Raw genomic sequence first — 18,348 nt, forward strand, 5'->3', positions numbered from 1 at the left:
ATTGGACTTTAATGTCTTTCAATAGCATTTAACCCATTGGGTTTTTTTATTGCTTTTACAAAACAAACAACATTTTTGACAAAATGTTGTGTTTTTTTTTTTTTTACAGATTTGTGCAATATAATGATGAATAAAAAATACATAGTGTAAAATAAGTGCAAAAATATTCATTTCTAATAAAACTGAGTTAATTCAATAGAGGTCCAGCCAATTAGTGCTGTTAGTCTCGGTCAATGAATGCAGTAAAAAATGTGGTCGAAGCACCATTTTTATTTTTTTAAAAAGATTTTTATTTTAAACTAATTTCAAAGCCATAAATCATTATTACATTTCACAATTATACACTACTTTGTTGATCAACTACATTAAATCCCCCTAAAAAAACATTAAAGTTTGTTTACAAAAGACAAATTTAAAGTTTGAAAGACAACCAGAACCTTTGTAAAGTATATTGTACATGGAAAGAAGTTTCTGTTGAAGTAAAGACTTCCATCTTAATTAATTATTTAGTGCAGTTGTCTCCAAACTTTTTGCCAAGAGGCAAAAAAATGGCTAAACTATCAGAGGGTCAACAAAATACATTAAATTAAAACTGGAAAAAATGTTCTTGTATTTTTTATTTTTAATATTTTTTACCTGCTTAACAATAAACAAAATTTGTATGAAATCAGTATATCTTTATAGATCCAAAACATAAAAAAGGCCTTAATAAAAGAGAAAAAAAAATGTGTGGGGGTCAAATCTTCTGACTTGGGGTCAGGGCCCAAACAAAATCATTTAAGGGCTAAAAGTGGCCCCCGAGCCACACTTTGGACACCCTTGATTTAGTGTGTAAAGTGCTCTACGTGCATACTGACTATAAAATCCACATTTCTACATCCCATACATTGCAGCCCCAACTGTTGCCAGGGCAACACACAGTCCCACCGCGAGCTGCAGGACGGGAGACGCCGTGAACCTGGCAGCTCCCACGTCGCTTCTTGATTGGTCCGTTTCTGTGGCGATGCTCAGCATTTTCTGCAAGTCATCAAAAACCTGATAGGGAGAAGAAGAAGAAGACAGAAAAAAACATGTTTTGGTCAAATCGCCAAGTTTCAACATGCTTGCTCTGTGAACCTACAGTTTCAGTTCCTGTTTCGGCTGACACGGAGGGGGTTTAATGCGCTCTCACCGGGCGGTCACTGACCTCTAACCCGGAATCTTGTTCCCTCACCTGGATGTTCAGCTCGAAAGCTTCCACCGCCTCCTCCAGCACGGCCTCCTTCTCCTCCTCGGTCAGCTCCACGCTGTTCATGCGGCTCCTGTACAGCTGCTTGAAGCGGTTGGGGCTGCTCACGCCGGGGAAGGAGAAGAACGACAGTCCCTCTTTGCTGCTCAGCCCCAGAGATTTCTGGGTGATTTTCCCCAACACCTGACCCCCCGACAGGTCGCCGAGGTAGCGGGTGTAGGCGTGGGCGACGAGCAGCTCAGGGTTCTCCTGGCCGATCTGAAAGATGACCCAGGGAAGTTCTAAAGTCAGTTTGGTGAGAATGCAGATAATAGTGTGGGTTTTTTTTCTTAATATTGGTTGATGTGGTTCTCTGCAAGGGGCGGCACAGATTAGGGGGCGTCACATTGTAACATCAAAAAATAAAAGATTTCTTAAACTTTTTTTGTTGTCTATTTGTAAAGTAGACAACAAAGCACCATGACTCAGCCTTGATGGATGAGACATGGCGCTTAAGTTTGTTGTTTTAGTTAGCTTAGTAGCACGTTTTGATTTTGGAAAACCAGTTTGTTGACTTGGCGACCAGTCAAAAAGAAGAAAAAAGTTTCATCATTCTCTCCGTGAATACGCAAGGTTGTGGACTGTAGCTGCCTTTCCATTACAAATGTATCCAAAACCTTTTTTGATATTTTGTTAATAATGCTAATGATGCTAATTTTTAAGTTTTATGAGCTTTAACATTTACAAAACATTCATGGTATTAGTGAAACTCTGGAGCCTCCTAAACATTATTTAAACATGAAAGCAACAATTTATAGACTGCTCACCTCAGCACTACCATACTCAGATTACAAAACAAACACCTTTATCGTGTTTGTCAAAATAAATACGGACAGGGGGGCTGAAGGGAGGCACCGATCAAACTCGAACCGCCACTGACCAGAGAACATTTTCACCCACCTTTCTCAGTCTCTGTTTGTATCTTTGCGTGGCTGCGGGGACAATCACTCTCTTCTCCCAGTCCTGGCCAAAAAAATACTCCAGATCGCTTTCCAGCGATTCCAAGCGAGCCAGCTCCTGAGGGAAGTAAATGGGAGCCACGGCGGGATGGGAGGAATTCCTGTCCAGCTCTTCTTCTAGGGCTTTGTAGATCTCGTAGAGGGAAAACAACAGGACCTAGCGTGGTACATTAGAGGGATACGCACTGTTTAAAGATGATGTGGGGGGACAAAAATGAATAAAAGAAGGTCCGGTGAGTATAATCACCGTACCTTGTATTGTTGCAGGGTAATCTGTCCCTTCTGGTAGCTGAGCATCAGCTGTGTGTTTTCAGCTCTGAAGTGGTTTTCCTTAGTGGCGGCTTTGATTTGGTCGGATAAGTCGCTGAAGAAAGCCGGCAAACAAAATGTAATTAAAAAAAAAATCTTTTTCACTACACGCTGGAAAAAAATGACATTTTTTAAAATCTCGTCAAGCAATCAACCTGCTGGCTTCACCCGAGTCGCCTTTCCTTGCGCTCTTCAGCGTCTCCATCTACGCAGATGACATTAAACTCTTTATGGTGCTTGTTCAAAGCCCCATTAAAGCAACAGCAATCAGTTGACCAGATTGTACTTACGTTTGGTAATCCGTAGTCCTGCCTGTATAAGCAGAAGTTGTCTCTTCTTTGCGAAGGCTCCAGTCTGGCCTCTCGGTTCCCTGCCGCCTCTTTTATACCATCCTGCTGTCGTAGCTGCTGAGTCAAATGGGAAGTGTGAGCGCTGTGTCATGTTTCTGAACCAGCAGCAGCTTAACGTGACAAGGCAGACTTAAATACAAGCCGGCAAAAATTGTGAAACATGATGAGGCAAAACTCAAAGGAGGGATGTTTGGAGTCACTCGTTTTTTGGGGAGATTTCATGAGACAGAGTAACACGGAGCACAGTTAGGAAGTCAGAGTATACTTTGTTTTAAACATTTTTCACAAGCAAGAATTGTAAAAAGGTATGACTTGCGTTTGTACTCAATCTTTTTACTCTGATGCATCAAAAAAAAAAAAAAAAAAGTCTGAGGAAGAAATACATTGCTGAAAGACAGCCAAAAGTATTCGGGGTTCCATATTTTTAGCACAAATGGAACCCCATACAAAGGCAGCTTCCATTACAAAAGCACACGAATATACTTTTGACACATATGGAACCCCATAAAAGACGTCCTATTTAAAGACGTCCTATTATATATATATATATATATATATATATATATATATATATATAACATATACTGAACATGTCCAATGAATTAACATATGTATGTAAGTTTGTGATAAAACTACATTTTCTATGTAAGTTCCTAACCACACATAAGATGTAACATTATTTCAGTTTTAGTCTGCCGTAGTTCTCCAATGTTGTCCTGATGACCACATACTCTGACTTAGCCGTCATGGGAATTTTGAAAAGTATGGTGTTGTTATTGCTTACAGAAACTTCATGGCTAAACTTTTAACAAAACTCTTTTACTTTATTGCTGCTCAGCACAAATATCCACAATGGGGGAACAATGCTTCTCACTCTTCTTCTCTCTGTTAGTCACTAATCACAGTTTAACTATCGTTACTGCTCTCTAGCGGCGGTTTTATTACCTTCACTTATCACAACAATTAACTTCACAATACGTGGCCTAACAGCCTCCATCAAAATGTAAAAGATTCATACAGCGTATCTGGAGTGTTGATGGAATAAAATCCGGATCGACAGTATTTTTTTAGATAACTCCAACTTGCTTGTTACATGTCAGATATTTTGTATTTTGTATAAAATGTCTCTTTAAGCGAATTTGAAACATGACTCGCGCTCCACTGTTTTCTACGTCATTCCTCTGACTCCGCCCCCTTTCAGCAAGCGGCTCTCATTGGCTTTCCCCGGTTTTCATGGCCCGGGGTGGAAGACGGCTGCTGGTGGAAATTTACCGAGGACTGCACTCTCAGCGCGCCTGTCAAGGCCTTATGGTTGCAAACATGCTGCAGTTTCAACATATCTGATGTAGCAGGAGAGGCCGCCAGCTCATGTAGCAGGTGACGCTCTTTTCGTTAATCCTCCATCTTTGATTGCTATGTGGCGCTAAACAGCGGCGTCGCATCTGGCTGCCGCGACGGCAGCAGCCTCCGCATCCCCGGCAGGGAGACATGGCATCGGCTACGGCAGTGTTTCCCCAACCCTGGTCTTCGAGGCTTGTTTTTAGGCTTCCCCTTGCTTCAGCACACATTAATTAAGTTGTTGGATGATGAACGGGGTTTTGTTGAATTGCAAACATCTGAATGGGGCGTGATGAAAGCAGGGAAACATCTAAAAGGGGCAGGGCAGTGTGCCTTGAGGACCAGGGTTGGGGGAACAAGGCTAAGGAGTTCATGGAGAGCTGGGGGTGGGGGGATACCTGTCCACAGAAAGCTGCCGGTTATTGAGCGCTAAAAATATCACACAAAACAAAACCAACCCCACCTGTATGAAAGGGGCTTTCTATTGTCTGGCTGTTCAGCCAGTTTCTAAAGAAAAAAAAAATATGTCAACATTTTAAAAGATGTTAAGTATCAGCATATACAGTTATATAGAGAAACTCATCCATGCGTTCATCTTCAGTCGTATTGATTATTGCAACAGCGTCTTCACAGGTCTGTCCAACAAATCAATCCTCCAGCTGCAGCTGATCCAGAATGCTGCTGCTGTTGTTCTCACTAAAACCAGGAAGATGGAGCACATAACACCAGTTTTAAAGTCCCTCCACTGGCTCCCTGTAGCTCAAAGAATAGACTCTAAAATGCTGTTGTTAGTTTATAAATCACTGAACGGCTTAGCACCACAATACATTAAAGATCTGCTGTTGTTGTATCAACCTTCCAGACCTCTCAGGTCTTCCGGTTCTGGTTCTGCTCTGCATCCCCAGAACCAGAACCAAACGAGGAGAAGCAGCTTTCAGCATCTATGCACCACAAATTTGGACCAAACTTCCAGAAAACTGTAAAACAGCTGAAACACTGACTTCTTTTAGATCTAGACTAAAAACCCACCTGTTTAGAATTGTATTTGAAACGTAATCAATTACAAATTCAATGATGGCACTCAACTTAATGTCATATTTTGATTGTTGATTCTATGTTGCTTTGTGTTTCTGTGTTTGTAATGATGTAAAGCACTTTGAAATGCCTTGCTGCTGAAATGTGCTATACAAATAAAATTTGATTGATTGATATTGAATTTGAATATTATTGAAAGGTTACATTTAGTTTAGTAACTTAGTTCCCCATAAGTGCATACTTTATAGATTAATTGTCCACATCACTCAAGTTTTAAAGTTTCATAATTTTGCGCATACAGCTAATAAAGATGATAAAATCTTTATTTCAAACATGTAAACATCAAATGTCAAATGTTGAAGTTAGCGCCTTAGCATTAGCTCCCGCTTAATACCGTGTTGGTGTATCACTTTGGTGCTAGCAGAACTAATGTTGATGATTATTGCTTTAAGATTAGCAGCACAGCTAACTCTTTAGTTAGCGGAGCCCAGCTCAAAGCAGCATTATCAGAACAGGATATTCTAATTTATTGAATATGACTGTATGTCTAGTGAATTCTATTAACACTGTTAATATTGCATTAGTACACAAATTAGTTTTTTGTATTTCCTGCAGTTAAATTGAAATTTTGCATTCAAGCCTTATCCTTTATCACACCCCACCCCGCATCACACATTTTCTCATTGCCACTTTTCTTCCTATCCCGTCAGGTTATGGAGGCAAACCTTCTGTGTTTCATCCTTTTCACCCTGGTTGGCCTTGTCCTAACCTCCTTCAACGATTATCCCCACAATGGCACCAGCCACTACCACTACTGTGTGCTCGGAGCCGGACCTGCTGGCCTGCAGATGGGGTTCTTCCTCTCCAAGGCAAAACGGGACTACGTCATCCTGGAGAGGAACTCCGGTCCGGGCAGCTTCTTCAACAAGTGGGAAACCTTACGAGAACCCTTAATCCATGAGAACGCGTCATATTCTAAAGCGAGTCATTGTTTTTTTTTTTTTCTCTTTCTCTCTCTTGTTTTCTGTGTTTAAAGATATCCCAGGCACAGGAAGCTGATTAGCATTAACAAAATCCACACAGGGAGACACAACGCAGAGTTCAACCTGCGGCACGACTGGAACTCTCTGCTGAGCGATAAGCCGGACCTGCTGTTCAAAAGGGCGAGCGGGGAGTTCTACCCGCCGGCCGACGCCTTCCCTCTCTACCTGTCGGCGTTTGAGAGGGAGTTGGGGTTGAAGGTGAAATACGGCGTGGACGTCGGACGGATCAGGTCGGTGCGGTCAGCCACAGGAAGGAGCTACGTCCTCACCGATCAACACGCAGCAGATTACTCATGCAGGTAGCTTATAAGAAAAAGAGAAATTGAACTTTCTCACGTGTTGTCGCGCTAAAGCCAACATGTAGGAAGTGTGTTTTCTAAAAAATAGTGATGCTGGAACTCAATTCTCTTTTCAAATGCAAATCTTAAAGCTGTTCATTTCTGCTCCAGCATCCTCCTGGTCGCCACGGGCCTGTGGGTTCCTCAGGAGGTAGAGTTTGCCGGGTCGCACCTGGCCGAGGGCTACGAGTCCATCTCCACCAACCCTGACGACTACAAGGACCAGGCCGTGCTGATCCTGGGGAAAGGAAACTCCGCCTTCGAAACCGCCCAGAGCATCTTAGGGAGAGCGAGCCGGGTGCACATGCTCAGCTCCAGCACCGTCCGGCTGGCCTGGCAGACGCATTACGTTGGAGATCTCAGGTAAAGAAAGGCGTAAACACAGGAAAGCAGGGCTGCACCGATAAATCGGCTCAGAGTTAAGGCTGGGGCGATGTGGTACTGTGGTGACAACGATAAACGTGACAATAAGGACTATTTACTATTGTGTTTTTTACATGACTGGGAAAAAACATACTTTTGCTATGTTTATTCTTTCCAGGGCTGTTAATAACGAGGTATTAGACACATACCAGCTGAAATCTCTTGACGGTCTGGCAGAGGCTCGCTTGGAGGACGTAGTCATCACCAAACAGGAGGAAAGGGGCAGGAAGAGGTCAGGAGTAAAGAATCCAGAGACGAGGGACAAGCTCTTTCTAAACTTAAGGCAGTTCAAGCAGAACGGTGACGAGGGGAAAGGATCAGATGATCCCCGGGACGAGCTTCCGGACCACATCGACAACTTCTCCCTGCGCAAACCCTACGACCGGGTGATCCGCTGCCTTGGCTTCAGGTTCAACTTCAGCATTTTCGACAGGTACGGATTGGGAGAACCGGGCTTCCTGGAGTACCTGTCAATTTATTCCTAAAGAACGTCTTTTCTTCTTCTTCTGCTTCTTCACGTCAATCTCCTCAGCTCTGCACGGCCGCCGCCCAGTGAAAACGCGAAAGGGAGACTGCCGGGCGTGACGGCGTGGTACGAGGGGAAGAACACGCCCGGTTTGTTCCTGTTGGGGACCGCCTCTCACTCCAGAGACTACCGATCCTCCGCTGGGGGCTTCGTCCACGGATTCCGTTACACAGGTCAGAAAAAGGTTCAGAAACATTTTATCACAACAATCTGTGGTACTATTGTGATAATGACAAAAATCATTAATTGATTGGAGTTTATTGTGACAGCAATTAATCAAAACCTTATCAGGATGAGAAATTTTTTGGAATAAATGATAAACGATGCGATAAAAGCCCAGTTCGGAACGTTGATTCCAGTTTGTAGAAGCGAGCAACGGTAGTTGGTAGCGCCAAGCTGCCACAGTTCTGTCCCTTCACGTCATTTAAATGTTCAAATATGCCGCTCGACCTCTCTGCCTCAGCCCGAGCCGTTCACCATGTGCTGGAATACCGTCACCATGGCAACACGTGGCCATCGACCAGACTTATGACAACGCAGCTGATGTCCTGGATCCTGAAGCGGGTCGGGGAGGCCTCCGGACCGTACCAGATGTTTGAGACGCTTGGGGATGTTATTCTTCTCCGAGGGTGAGGAGACGATTCTCTGATATCTTGAGCTTCGGAATCGTTGTTTACTCGGCGGCCATTTTGCAGGTCAGCCATGGAGCAGACACGACAAACAGGGAAGAAGAGGTCAGAATTGGTCAGAATAGACCAATGACTTGAAAACAGTTCACGAGTCTATGGAAACTTCTACTTGTATTTTGCTATTCGTGCAACTGGGGTTGAAACGATTAATCTGATTAGTCAATTGCTGAAATAATTGCCAACTAATTTAATAACCGATCTATCGCTAACTGGAGTATAAAGACTCTAAAAAAGGCCATTTTCTGAAAGAAGAACCATACTCAGGAAAGTAATTATGTTTATTTGTTTATTTAAAAAAAACAAAATTAGTTATTTGTTTCCATATTTTAATGTATTTCTCACATTAAAAAAGGTTCAATGAAAAATCTGCCAAATGTGACAATTTTTTTATCCGACTAATCGATTAATCTTCAGAAAAATCGTCAGAATAAGGTCACCTTCCTAACATAATAGCCCAAGTGTTATTTTTGTTCTTTTGCCTAAATAATCTTTTGGTAAAAAAACACAACCAATGCCTTAGGCCATTGTTTTATTAAGGTGACGATAAGCAATAACTAAAATAATTATTAGTTACAGCACTGCTTCCTACAAATGTTCCTGTTTCAAATGTTCATCTCTTTATTTTTCAGACTAAAACGTATTGCATGTATTTAACGTGACTCCTTCCTGCACTGTTTGCATGTGTTGCCTGGTTTCCTCGCCTTCTAGCTCCCACTGTGAGTACGTGGAAGAGTTTCTGCTCCAGGCCTTGCCCCGGTTCTCCTCTCTCTCTGGCCATGACGTGTCCAGTCAGGGACTGATAGTTCTGGTCATGCAGTACGGGAAGAGGAAGATAGACTACCTGGGGCTCGGCAGGTCACAAACCGACTGGACCAAGGCTTGGAAATCCAACTTCCTCCACCCTGTTTTATACTACTACGACTCGCTCCCGACGGGTATGGATGCTGCCGTCGTGATAAGGCATCGTGGCTCAGGAATTTGGGTTTATTTGTATTTATTTTTTGTCTCTACTACAGAGCAGGACATGAAGACGCGTCCCCACGGCTGGCCTTTGCCGAGGCCGAAGGCGATTCATCACATGGTTGAGGACTTCCTCACAGAGTGGGACACTCCGCTGTCTCACATCCAGCCTCTGCGGCGCTTCCTGGAGCACTGTGTCCACTCTGACCTGAGGGCCTTCAGCACAGGTAGATCTGTTCTTTAAACAGAGTGTATGATTTACCCCGAACTTTTCCTGGTGTGATCAAAATCACCATTCCCACTATTTTAGTTGAATGAAAATATTAGGGGCACACCGATTGTAGTATTCTGGCCGATCTTGAAAAAGCCGATAGAGATTTTTTTGGTGTAAAAAGTCTCTGAATGTAGCGACAAAGTTGCTAAGTTAGCAACCGGGGGGTGACTATTCTTTATCGCAGATGTGCAGACATACCAGTAGACAATATCGCTACATGAGATAGGTTCCACGTCTAAGCACTGGCTGATCACCAAGCACCAAAAATTAAGGGAATCTTTTACAAACGGCTGATATTTAAGCTATTTTGGTTTTTGTCCTCCTCGGGCTGAAACGATTAATCGAATTAATGGTGATTAATCAATTTTTGAATTAATCGTCAACTAATTTAATAACCGATTAATCGTTAAGTGGACTCAAAAAAAAGGCCATTTACTGAAAGAACAAGACACTCAGAAGTAATTAAGCCAAATATTTGTAAAAAAAAATTTATACAAATTTTACATTTAAGATGGAAAAAAAACTTGTCTGTAAAAATGTTCTACCCAGAACTCCTCTCCCGTAGAAAGTAGTAAAATCTTGTGGCAGAATCACTGGAGTGGAAACCAAGATCTTTTTTTTTAACTTAGAACAGAAATGTCCTTAATATGCCGAGTTATTAAAAATTTCTAAGTGTGAATCTGGAAGACAAGAAAAGCGGTAACAATAAAAAAAAAAGCACATATTTCAAGGCTCAAATGATAAAAAGGCAGAGCAGGTATTGTTTCTTTATGTGCTTGTGTGCATTCAGCTTAATACAGTTTCATGTAAGAGTGGATTAACAAAAAAATAGTGAACTTAAGAAGATGGCTACAACGGCGTAGCAGGGCTGATGGAGTAAATTTCTACCAAAAAACTCAGAAAATTGGAGATTAATTTCAGAACTTTTCTAGAGAACACCGAAATGTTCTACAAAAACACAAGGAAATTTCTGAGTTTCAAAAGTAAAAAAAATTCCACTTTTTTTTTTTTTCTAAAACATTCCTGAGATATTTTTTTTGGCAGATATTTAGTCCTTTTTTTCCTATTTCCACTGGCCATCGTACGGATCCAGTTTAGATACAGACGCTTTATTCTGTCACTCAAATCGCAAACAAACATTCAAATTCCAGTTTTGCAGTAGTTGTAACAGAACAACATAGTTACAGTTTTGGATGTCAACCAGTAAAGACTTTTTCCCTCTAAGGAAGCTCAGCTGATCGCATGGATTCGTTGACGCTGTCGCCACAGCGGCTCAAAGCACATCTTCCTGGTCTTGTGTAAACATTCAGTTCAGATTTCTGAACCACACCTTCCAAAGGCAAATTCCTCAGCTCAGTTTCTCTTTAATCCTCTTCATAAGTTCCTCACCGTTGTTTGTGTCTCTTCCTGCGTTCCAGAAAACTGTTTCCGCTCAGCTCTCACGCACCGTAAGCCGCCGCTGTTTTGTCAGCAGGGATATTTGACTCGGTAGGGCGTCACGCAGCGCAGCGTCCGCCAGGTGCCAGCCGGGCAAGTCACCGCCGGAACGGGAGCAAACCCCCGCTTTTCCAAGCCACCCGGGATCAGCTGGAGCGTCCGTGTCCTCTGGACGCTTGACCTCTGATTGTATTAGCCACAAAATAATGTTTTGTACGACGGCGTGTTATAGCCGTTGTAGATGGAACATAAAAAATAAAGCAAAGGGTACATTTCCGCCCAAAAAAGCTCTGAAATATTGTGAGTAATCGCAGAAATTTTCTAGAAAAAAAACATTTGGAAATTGATGTGTTTGAAAAGTTAAAAACTTGCGAGAAAAAATTCTGAAATTTACAATTTTCTTAATCTCAAAATTTCTGAGTGTCTTGGAGGAAATTTGCTCTTCCCTTTTCTCCCCCTGTCTACAACGACCGGAAAATGCCACTCTTGTCATTTTCTCAGGAAGATCGAATATTTTATCCTTATACTAGAGAAATTTATCTTTACTGCCATCATGGGCAACTTGTTTCAACTCAAAACTTTCTTTTTTTTCCCCTTCATTTTTAGGCAATGTTAGACTAAAACAAAAGTGGTTTTCCATTGAATCCTTGCTTTTGCAAGTTTTTTTAAAATTTCTGTCATAACCTGCTGGTTGCAAAGTTATTGCTGGTCACTGGAAGATGTTACTTGTTACTTGAAAGATCAGTTATTATGTTAAAATATTTCTTTTATATAATTGAGTTTCACAAGTGTTGTTTTATTCATATTTTACCTGGATTTAACATACATAATACGGTATATAATGCTTTTTCAGTATTGACAACCAGTCAGTGAGCGGCAGAATCACCTTTACAAAAACCAGTTACAATGTTTTTTTGTTTGTTTTATAATATTAAGGGCTGTACATACACAGGTACATGCGTGTTTTTCTTCTTTTCTTTTATTGCGGTTCACAAGCAACTTTCAGGTGCATACCGCCACCTACTGTACATGAATGTGTAGCAACACAACTAAATTCTATATTTTCATTAAATTCTATTTTTTAAATAAATAATGCTTTGCTTAATCTCTAAATATTCACCATGTTTCCTTCAGTTCCCAACATTCATTTAAGACTCAATTCCTGTCCTTCTTACTGTTTTTCTCTATCTCTTCCTTTCAGGTTCACATGTTTTACAATTCATCATGTTCATCATTTTCTTTCTCCTCACATCCTTCACATTAATCATGAGTTTTTCTCCCAATTAGACATAAAATGTCATTTAAAAAGATATGACCTACTCTTAAGCTCATCATTATTTCTTTCCTTCTACTTTTGACTAACATTGAGTTTTGTATTTTATATAAACTCCTTTCTTTCTTATCTTCAATTCAACTTGTTGTTGCCATATTTGTGTCTTTACTCTTAACTTTCCTTCCCCTTTCCCAAAAGGAATTGTAGCTGTTATTGCCCCCTCTAAAACCTTTTTAACTAAATTTGTCTGTGTTTTTATTGTCTTTTTCACCTTCACCTGACGGTACCCTACTGAACCAAATATCAGTGCCACCCTGGTGTAACCTAAATAAACTGTGTTGAATTTCTAACACAAAATCTTTCCTATTATTTCCTTTTCCCTGAATAGTAAGAATTTTTTTGTTTGTTTTTTTTGCACGTTTCAACTAAAACATCACCCACAATATGGCGGAGACGTTGACGTACAGATTTTTATCTCGCTATCGTATTTTCAGCGGCTGTTGGACGCTGATTGGTCCCCCACTGGTACCTTTTGATTGGCTGCTTTGTTGGGTTGACGCTAGTGGAGAGTAACGTATAAATATTATGAACTCTGATTGGTTGTTAGTTCTTTGAAGATAATCACTGTCCAATAGCTGTCTCTGTAACTACTTTGACGCAACGACATGTAAATTGTAAAATAGCTGACATTTTGGTGGAAGGTTTTGTTTTAATAGTTGAACTTAAGATATGACGGGACTGCGTTTGTAAGAGAGTTCATGACTATTCGTGCAATGTCTCCCGGACGTATTAGTGACGGTACGTTAATGGCTGCCTCCATGGCTGGCTGGTAGAACTTGTAAGGATACACTATTATAAACTGAGCTTCCTATGTAACAGTCAAAAAAACGAAACATGGACGGATGGAGCTCTGTCGTTGTTTCGGAAAATGACCGAGCCATCTCCGACGGGGAATGCATGCTAGGATACGTAGCCGGAGGTGAGACCCGGGAAGCGGCGGGCGCGGAGCCGCGGAGCTCCGCAGAAAGGATGGAGGACGTGGGCGCAGAAGCGGCAGCAGCATCGGTGGGGTTCGGGATCAGTGGGATAGGGGAAGGCAAAATGGTGTTAGGTCGAGTCGGATCGAGAGACGACAAAGAGCTCAGGTACCTGCACCTTTTGTGGGAGCCGGGGCGAGGTGAGTTCGACCCGGTCGCCGAATCGAGCAGGCTGGGGAAGATAGCGGGGATCAGGGCCAGGAGACACCAGCGAGCCGTGCGGAACCTTGGCCCCCTTGGGAAAGACATTTACGGTAAGAGGGACCGTCTAGTCCGAAACGGACCGTCGTGTTAAAAACTTATATTCGAAATTCTTAGGATCCACATAACAAAAATCTATAAATCATGCAATAAATGCCAGACGACACATTCAGACTGAACAAATCCAATCATTTCCTCAGCTGTCACTTTGTAATATTAGTATACAGAGTCAAGAAATAATTATCTTTGTTCATCTGAGAGCTAAAAAAAAAAATCAGAAAATAATCATCTTATATAATCCAAAAGAAGGAAGTAACAGAATAATAGATAATACTGGGATTAAGAAGGTACAATATATAATTTAAGTACCAAAGTCGGTACTTAAAGGTTTAAGAACCAATGTTTTGTGTTGCTCCATTAAGAATAAAAGTTTCCTTAAGCTTAAATTGTCTGGGTTTAGTGTTGAGCTACTTAGTTTAAGTTTAACCAGCGAATATATGTAAGGTTTATGTTTAAATACATTCAAAAACATTAAAATAGCCCTTTAATGGTGTGAATCAGACACTAACTTCAGCCACACATGGTTTGCAGTAGAAATAGTGGCTGAGTGTGAAAGTCAGTAACAGAAACCTTTGTCACGGTGTAAAGTGACAGAAAACATCTTATTAATTTTTTATAATTGACCCCTCATATGTTGCCACCCGGGGGCAGAGAGCCATATTACCCATGCCAAACATTTACACTACATATTAGTATTAAAGCTGAAAAATATGACATTGGAGATAAAAGTAATTAGCACCGTATCTATACCGAATACATTTTTAAAAAGTAAAAATGTTGCTTGGAAATAATAATAATAAAAAAAACATTTAAATGTGTTTATTATAGCATTAATTTACATTTATATCTACCTAAATAACACTATGTATTGTAACATAGGCTGTTGGTGAAATCATAATTCTGTCCATCTTTTTCCACAGCTGCTAAAAGACTGAGGGAAGCTGCCAACAGCAACGACATAGACACAGGTACGAGTGAGTAGGTGACACAGTTCAAAGGTTTGGAATTAAAAGAAATAATTGCGTTTTTTTCCCCTGTGTATTTAAAAAAAAATTTAAAGTGCGAAAGCTCCTGCAGGATGACATCGACCCGTGTGCTGCAGACGACAAGGGCCGAACGGCTCTTCACTTCTCATCCTGCAATGGCAACGACAGCATCGGTATGTCACTGGCATCTGGTAACAATGACGACATGTTAGGGCTATTGTAGATAGAAAAAAAAAAGTCAAAAATTTACTGGGAAGAAAAAAACATAAAGTTTTGATATTAATCACAGGAATTTACAAAAAAAATCAATTGGACATTTTTTAGTTTGACAAGTCAAAGATTTGCTAGAAAAATCTTAAAAATTTTGAGATTAATCTCAAGAATTTTCTTGGGAAAAAAAAAAGTGGAGATACATGATTTTGAAAAGTCAAAAACTTGCTAAAAAAAACAAGCTATTTTTTTTTTTTTGGATTAATCTTAGAAATTTTCTAGAAAAAAACCTGGAAATTTCTGAGTTTGCAAAATCAAAAACTTGCTATAAGAATGAAAAAAAAGTTGAAATTAATCTTAGAAATTAACAAAAAAAGAAGTGTAAAATACTGAGTTTGAAAAGTAAAATAAAATTCTGACTTTTCAAGCTCAGACATTTCCTTTTTTTCTCTCTCAAATTCCTGAGATTAATCTCAAGTTTTTTGGTGGAAATGTTCTCTCCTTTTTTTCGGATCTACATCAATCCTTATATGCCGTCCTCGTTGTGAACATGACGTTTTATGTCAGATATTCTTGTCTTGCTTTAGTGCAGCTGTTGTTGAGTTATGGTGCCGACCCCAACCAGAGAGACAGCCTGGGAAATACCCCTCTGCACCTGGGTAAGACCTGCACCGCCCTCCTGACCTGTGAAAACTGGAGCTGCTGAAAATGCCTGACTCTGGTTTTTACTGAGCTGCTTTTCTTAAAGGTCATCCTGCACAGAAAAGCCCAAAGCAAAACTTCAGTTAGATTCTTGTAAACTTTACGTATTTCGTAGCATGTTCTGAAATTTGCAACTTCTGCTCATTTTGTCATGTGTCCCTGCAGCGGCCTGCACCAACCACGTGCCTGTAATCACCACCCTGCTGAGATCAGGTGAGACCTTCTGTAGAAAACTTGCATGCTTGAGTTTTGACTCTATTATTTTCACTGCTCACTGTTGTGCAACAACACGTTTGGTTATCAATAACTATTTATAGGCAATTATTAACAAAGTTAGTAACTTGGATGAGTATTACTAAAGAATGAATACCTGCCTGATGAGGCTTAGATATTAAATACAATAGATGAAGGATTCAAGTTCAGCACCGATGATTTTTTGAACAGCGAGTTGTACATGAGAACTTATTTTCAAAAATGTTTTAACCTTCCAGTTAAAGTAGATTAATAAATAAACTCACTAGACTAGTAGCATTCAACTGAACTACTAGCTAAAATGAAAACTAATAAACTGCCAAACACTAAAACAGCAAAAACGAACAAACAAGAGTAAGCAATAATCAATAATCATTTTCACAAACCTGGAAAACACTATTTAAAGGGCCAGTGTTATGTAAAATCAACTCTTTTTTTTAGCTTTACATCATGTTATTCCCTCATCAAAACTATTCCTGGAATGTTGCCGTGTTTTTAAAAAAATTTTTCCATGTCTGCTTGAGAAAAACTTTTAACGCCTTGATGGATTTAGCCCCGCCTTCCCGGACAAAGCTCCTCCTCCAGTTTCCAAGCTTCTGCCTCACAGAGCAGCCCTCCTCTGCTCCGCTCCTTCAGACTAGTCCGCAGGAATTAGCAAACACCTGGTGGAACTGCGCATCTGTTGAGCTCATTATACGAGCTAGTTAAACATTGTTAGAGGGTTAATAGAGGAGCCATGTTGTGATGACTTCCTGAAGGCGGAGTTTCAGAAAGAGCAGGAACTTCTTAAAGAGACAGAGGCCCAATTTCAAGATGTTAAGTTATGAAGTCAAATTTCTTTTACTTTACTTTATTTCATAATATATAGCATTTTTATAACAACTGAGGTTACCACAGTTGGTTGATTGTGCTATAAAATAACACTATATGCCTGGAAAACACATAATACTGTTAAGTTTTGCTAAAGCTTGTTCTAAACTTTTTAAGTGTTTTTCTTCAAACATGTAAACTCATCCAGCTAAAATAACATTTTAGATAATATAAAGACTGTAACATGTTTGTCAGAATCTAGGTGGATTTTCAAAGTAAGTTGATCCAATTCTTTTTATGCCTGACATTAGAGGGGCTTTCTTTCTTTGTCGTTTCTCTTCAGGAGCTCGCGTGGACGCCCTCGACCGCGCAGGCCGGACCCCGCTGCACCTGGCGCGCTCCAAGCTCAACATTTTGCAGGAAGGAGAATCGCGCAGCTTGGAGACCCTCCGAGGGGAAGTCACCCAGGTACAAAATCAGTTCGGGGCCTCGGCTCGCTCGCGTCGCTCCCAACGCGTCGCCGATAGCGACGGATGCGGTTTCACCTGCCGTTTTCCCCCCTGCAGATTATCCAGATGCTGAGAGAGTACCTGAACCTAATGGGCCAAAGTGAGGCGAAAGAAAGACTGGAGCACATTTCAACGCAGCTGCAGCACACACGCACCAGAGAGCAGGTGAGCTAGACAGTATCCAGGTGTTTTTCATTTAACCCTGTTCAAAATGAAACTTTTAAAAAGGTTTACTTTTCTGTTTTCTCTCTCAGGTGGACGAAGTGACTGATTTACTGGCCGGTTTTACATCGCTTAGTCTACAGAAGCAGAACCTGGATGCTAGGTAGAAGATTGACTGCACACAGAGCCGCCATGCAGCTCCTTTTTACATAGGCAGAACCTCAAATTGTCTGTATTAGGCCACGAGGCCACAGGTCCAAACGCCGCACTGGGATTGGCTGTCAGTATTTCTTGAAGGGACTGCTGCGGACATCAGCTTTTTATTTTCCCCAAGACAAAAAAAAAAGCTTTAACAACAATGTATCTTATGATGTTTTCTAAATGGGTTTTGTTAAGTTGCTCACTTGATACAAAACCACTGATATTATGGGTAAAATACTCTGACCTTTAAATTCTAGAAAAAAAGTATTGATAAGTATCAGAGATACACACGTCAGATTTCTTTCAAAGCTCTGGCCTACCATTACAATATGTATTACTGTCTAGTACTATATTTATTACAAGGTTTGAATAAATTAAAACTATATCTGTCCGCATAAAATGTTTATTGTAAAGTAAAGAAACACTCTGAATACAGCCAAATTCTTCTGCCATATGTCACTTATCACTTATTTTTAAGCACACTTCAAAATGTATGTCGGAGTTTGCCATGAAAGATAGGATTTTTCCCCGCAAGGAATCTGCATTCGGTATAAATAGCAACTGTTTCCAACGTAGTGTTTGAATGAGGAAAAAAATCTTTCATTGAATGCCAGATATGTCAAATTATTAAATTATTCATACATTTACTGTAACTATGTACAGGACTCTCAAGAAGTCAATCATTACGCAGTTCTGTTGGAACCAGACCAACATCTGTGTGTGAGAGAGACGGAGAGAGCAGTGGTGTCACTCAGCTCTGCAGTAAAACAGGAAGCCATTATTGTTTAAAAAAAGACGACGTTTTCACATCCTACGCTAGTAGTTAGTGCGGGTAGCATTTCTAACATGATCAATCTCTGTATGTATTTATTGGATGATGCTCTTAAGTCAGATTTTCTGAAGACAACTAACATTTCTAAATTTCAGCGCTAGACAATTCAAAAGAGCAACTCTGAATCTTCTCTCAATAACGGCTACTACACCGAAGAGGGTCGAT

At 40.7% G+C, this 18,348-nt stretch overlaps 3 protein-coding genes across 4 annotated transcripts; 2 read left to right on the forward strand and 1 right to left on the reverse strand.

Moving 5' to 3' along the window:
* Positions 1 to 281: 281 nt before the first annotated feature.
* hmox1a (heme oxygenase 1a) lies at positions 282 to 3,065 on the reverse strand. Its single transcript, XM_032586781.1, has 6 exons — positions 2,826 to 3,065; positions 2,691 to 2,740; positions 2,479 to 2,590; positions 2,168 to 2,383; positions 1,214 to 1,486; positions 282 to 1,035 (listed from the first exon to the last, which is right to left on the reverse strand). Exons 2-6 carry the CDS (start codon positions 2,738 to 2,740, stop codon positions 874 to 876), a joined length of 813 nt encoding a protein of 270 aa, XP_032442672.1. The 5' UTR covers positions 2,826 to 3,065; the 3' UTR covers positions 282 to 873.
* A 1,057-nt stretch (positions 3,066 to 4,122) lies between these two features.
* Positions 4,123 to 12,065, forward strand: foxred2 (FAD-dependent oxidoreductase domain containing 2). 2 transcript variants are annotated; one of them, XM_032586765.1, is made up of 10 exons: positions 4,123 to 4,262; positions 5,969 to 6,186; positions 6,295 to 6,600; positions 6,751 to 7,002; positions 7,181 to 7,495; positions 7,595 to 7,761; positions 8,052 to 8,217; positions 8,986 to 9,212; positions 9,294 to 9,464; positions 10,737 to 12,065. In XM_032586765.1, exons 2-10 carry the CDS (start codon positions 5,972 to 5,974, stop codon positions 10,811 to 10,813), a joined length of 1,896 nt encoding a protein of 631 aa, XP_032442656.1. In that variant the 5' UTR covers positions 4,123 to 4,262; positions 5,969 to 5,971; the 3' UTR covers positions 10,814 to 12,065. The 2 variants fall into 2 exon arrangements, with proteins under 2 accessions (XP_032442656.1, XP_032442657.1); XM_032586766.1 differs by having other exon boundaries at positions 4,124 to 4,262; positions 10,930 to 12,065.
* An 846-nt stretch (positions 12,066 to 12,911) lies between these two features.
* On the forward strand, positions 12,912 to 18,295 carry ankrd54 (ankyrin repeat domain 54). The gene is made up of 8 exons (XM_032586780.1): positions 12,912 to 13,512; positions 14,440 to 14,487; positions 14,580 to 14,678; positions 15,303 to 15,374; positions 15,583 to 15,630; positions 16,823 to 16,947; positions 17,046 to 17,153; positions 17,243 to 18,295. Exons 1-8 carry the CDS (start codon positions 13,116 to 13,118, stop codon positions 17,315 to 17,317), a joined length of 972 nt encoding a protein of 323 aa, XP_032442671.1. The 5' UTR covers positions 12,912 to 13,115; the 3' UTR covers positions 17,318 to 18,295.
* Positions 18,296 to 18,348: the final 53 nt, after the last annotated feature.

Source organism: Xiphophorus hellerii, chromosome 16 (assembly GCF_003331165.1).
Source record: "Xiphophorus hellerii strain 12219 chromosome 16, Xiphophorus_hellerii-4.1, whole genome shotgun sequence".
NCBI lineage: Eukaryota > Metazoa > Chordata > Actinopteri > Cyprinodontiformes > Poeciliidae > Xiphophorus > Xiphophorus hellerii.

Bases quoted from the DNA above. Each gene is read 5' to 3' on its own strand.
- hmox1a (XM_032586781.1), bottom strand. From the start codon at position 2,740: ATGGAGACGCTGAAGAGCGCAAGGAAAGGCGACTCGGGTGAAGCCAGC. The intron at 1,487-2,167 runs GTGGGTGAAAAT...GTCATCTTTCAG, and splicing joins ACAAACAGAGACTGAGAAAG to ATCGGCCAGGAGAACCCTGA. The intron at 1,036-1,213 runs GTGAGGGAACAA...TCTCCCTATCAG, and splicing joins CTTTCGAGCTGAACATCCAG to GTTTTTGATGACTTGCAGAA.
- ankrd54 (XM_032586780.1), top strand. From the start codon at position 13,116: ATGGACGGATGGAGCTCTGTCGTTGTTTCGGAAAATGACCGAGCCATC. The intron at 13,513-14,439 runs GTAAGAGGGACC...CTTTTTCCACAG, and splicing joins CCTTGGGAAAGACATTTACG to CTGCTAAAAGACTGAGGGAA. The intron at 14,679-15,302 runs GTATGTCACTGG...GTCTTGCTTTAG, and splicing joins CAATGGCAACGACAGCATCG to TGCAGCTGTTGTTGAGTTAT.
- foxred2 (XM_032586765.1), top strand. From the start codon at position 5,972: ATGGAGGCAAACCTTCTGTGTTTCATCCTTTTCACCCTGGTTGGCCTT. The intron at 6,601-6,750 runs GTAGCTTATAAG...TTTCTGCTCCAG, and splicing joins GCAGCAGATTACTCATGCAG to CATCCTCCTGGTCGCCACGG. The intron at 8,218-8,985 runs GTGAGGAGACGA...CTCGCCTTCTAG, and splicing joins GATGTTATTCTTCTCCGAGG to CTCCCACTGTGAGTACGTGG.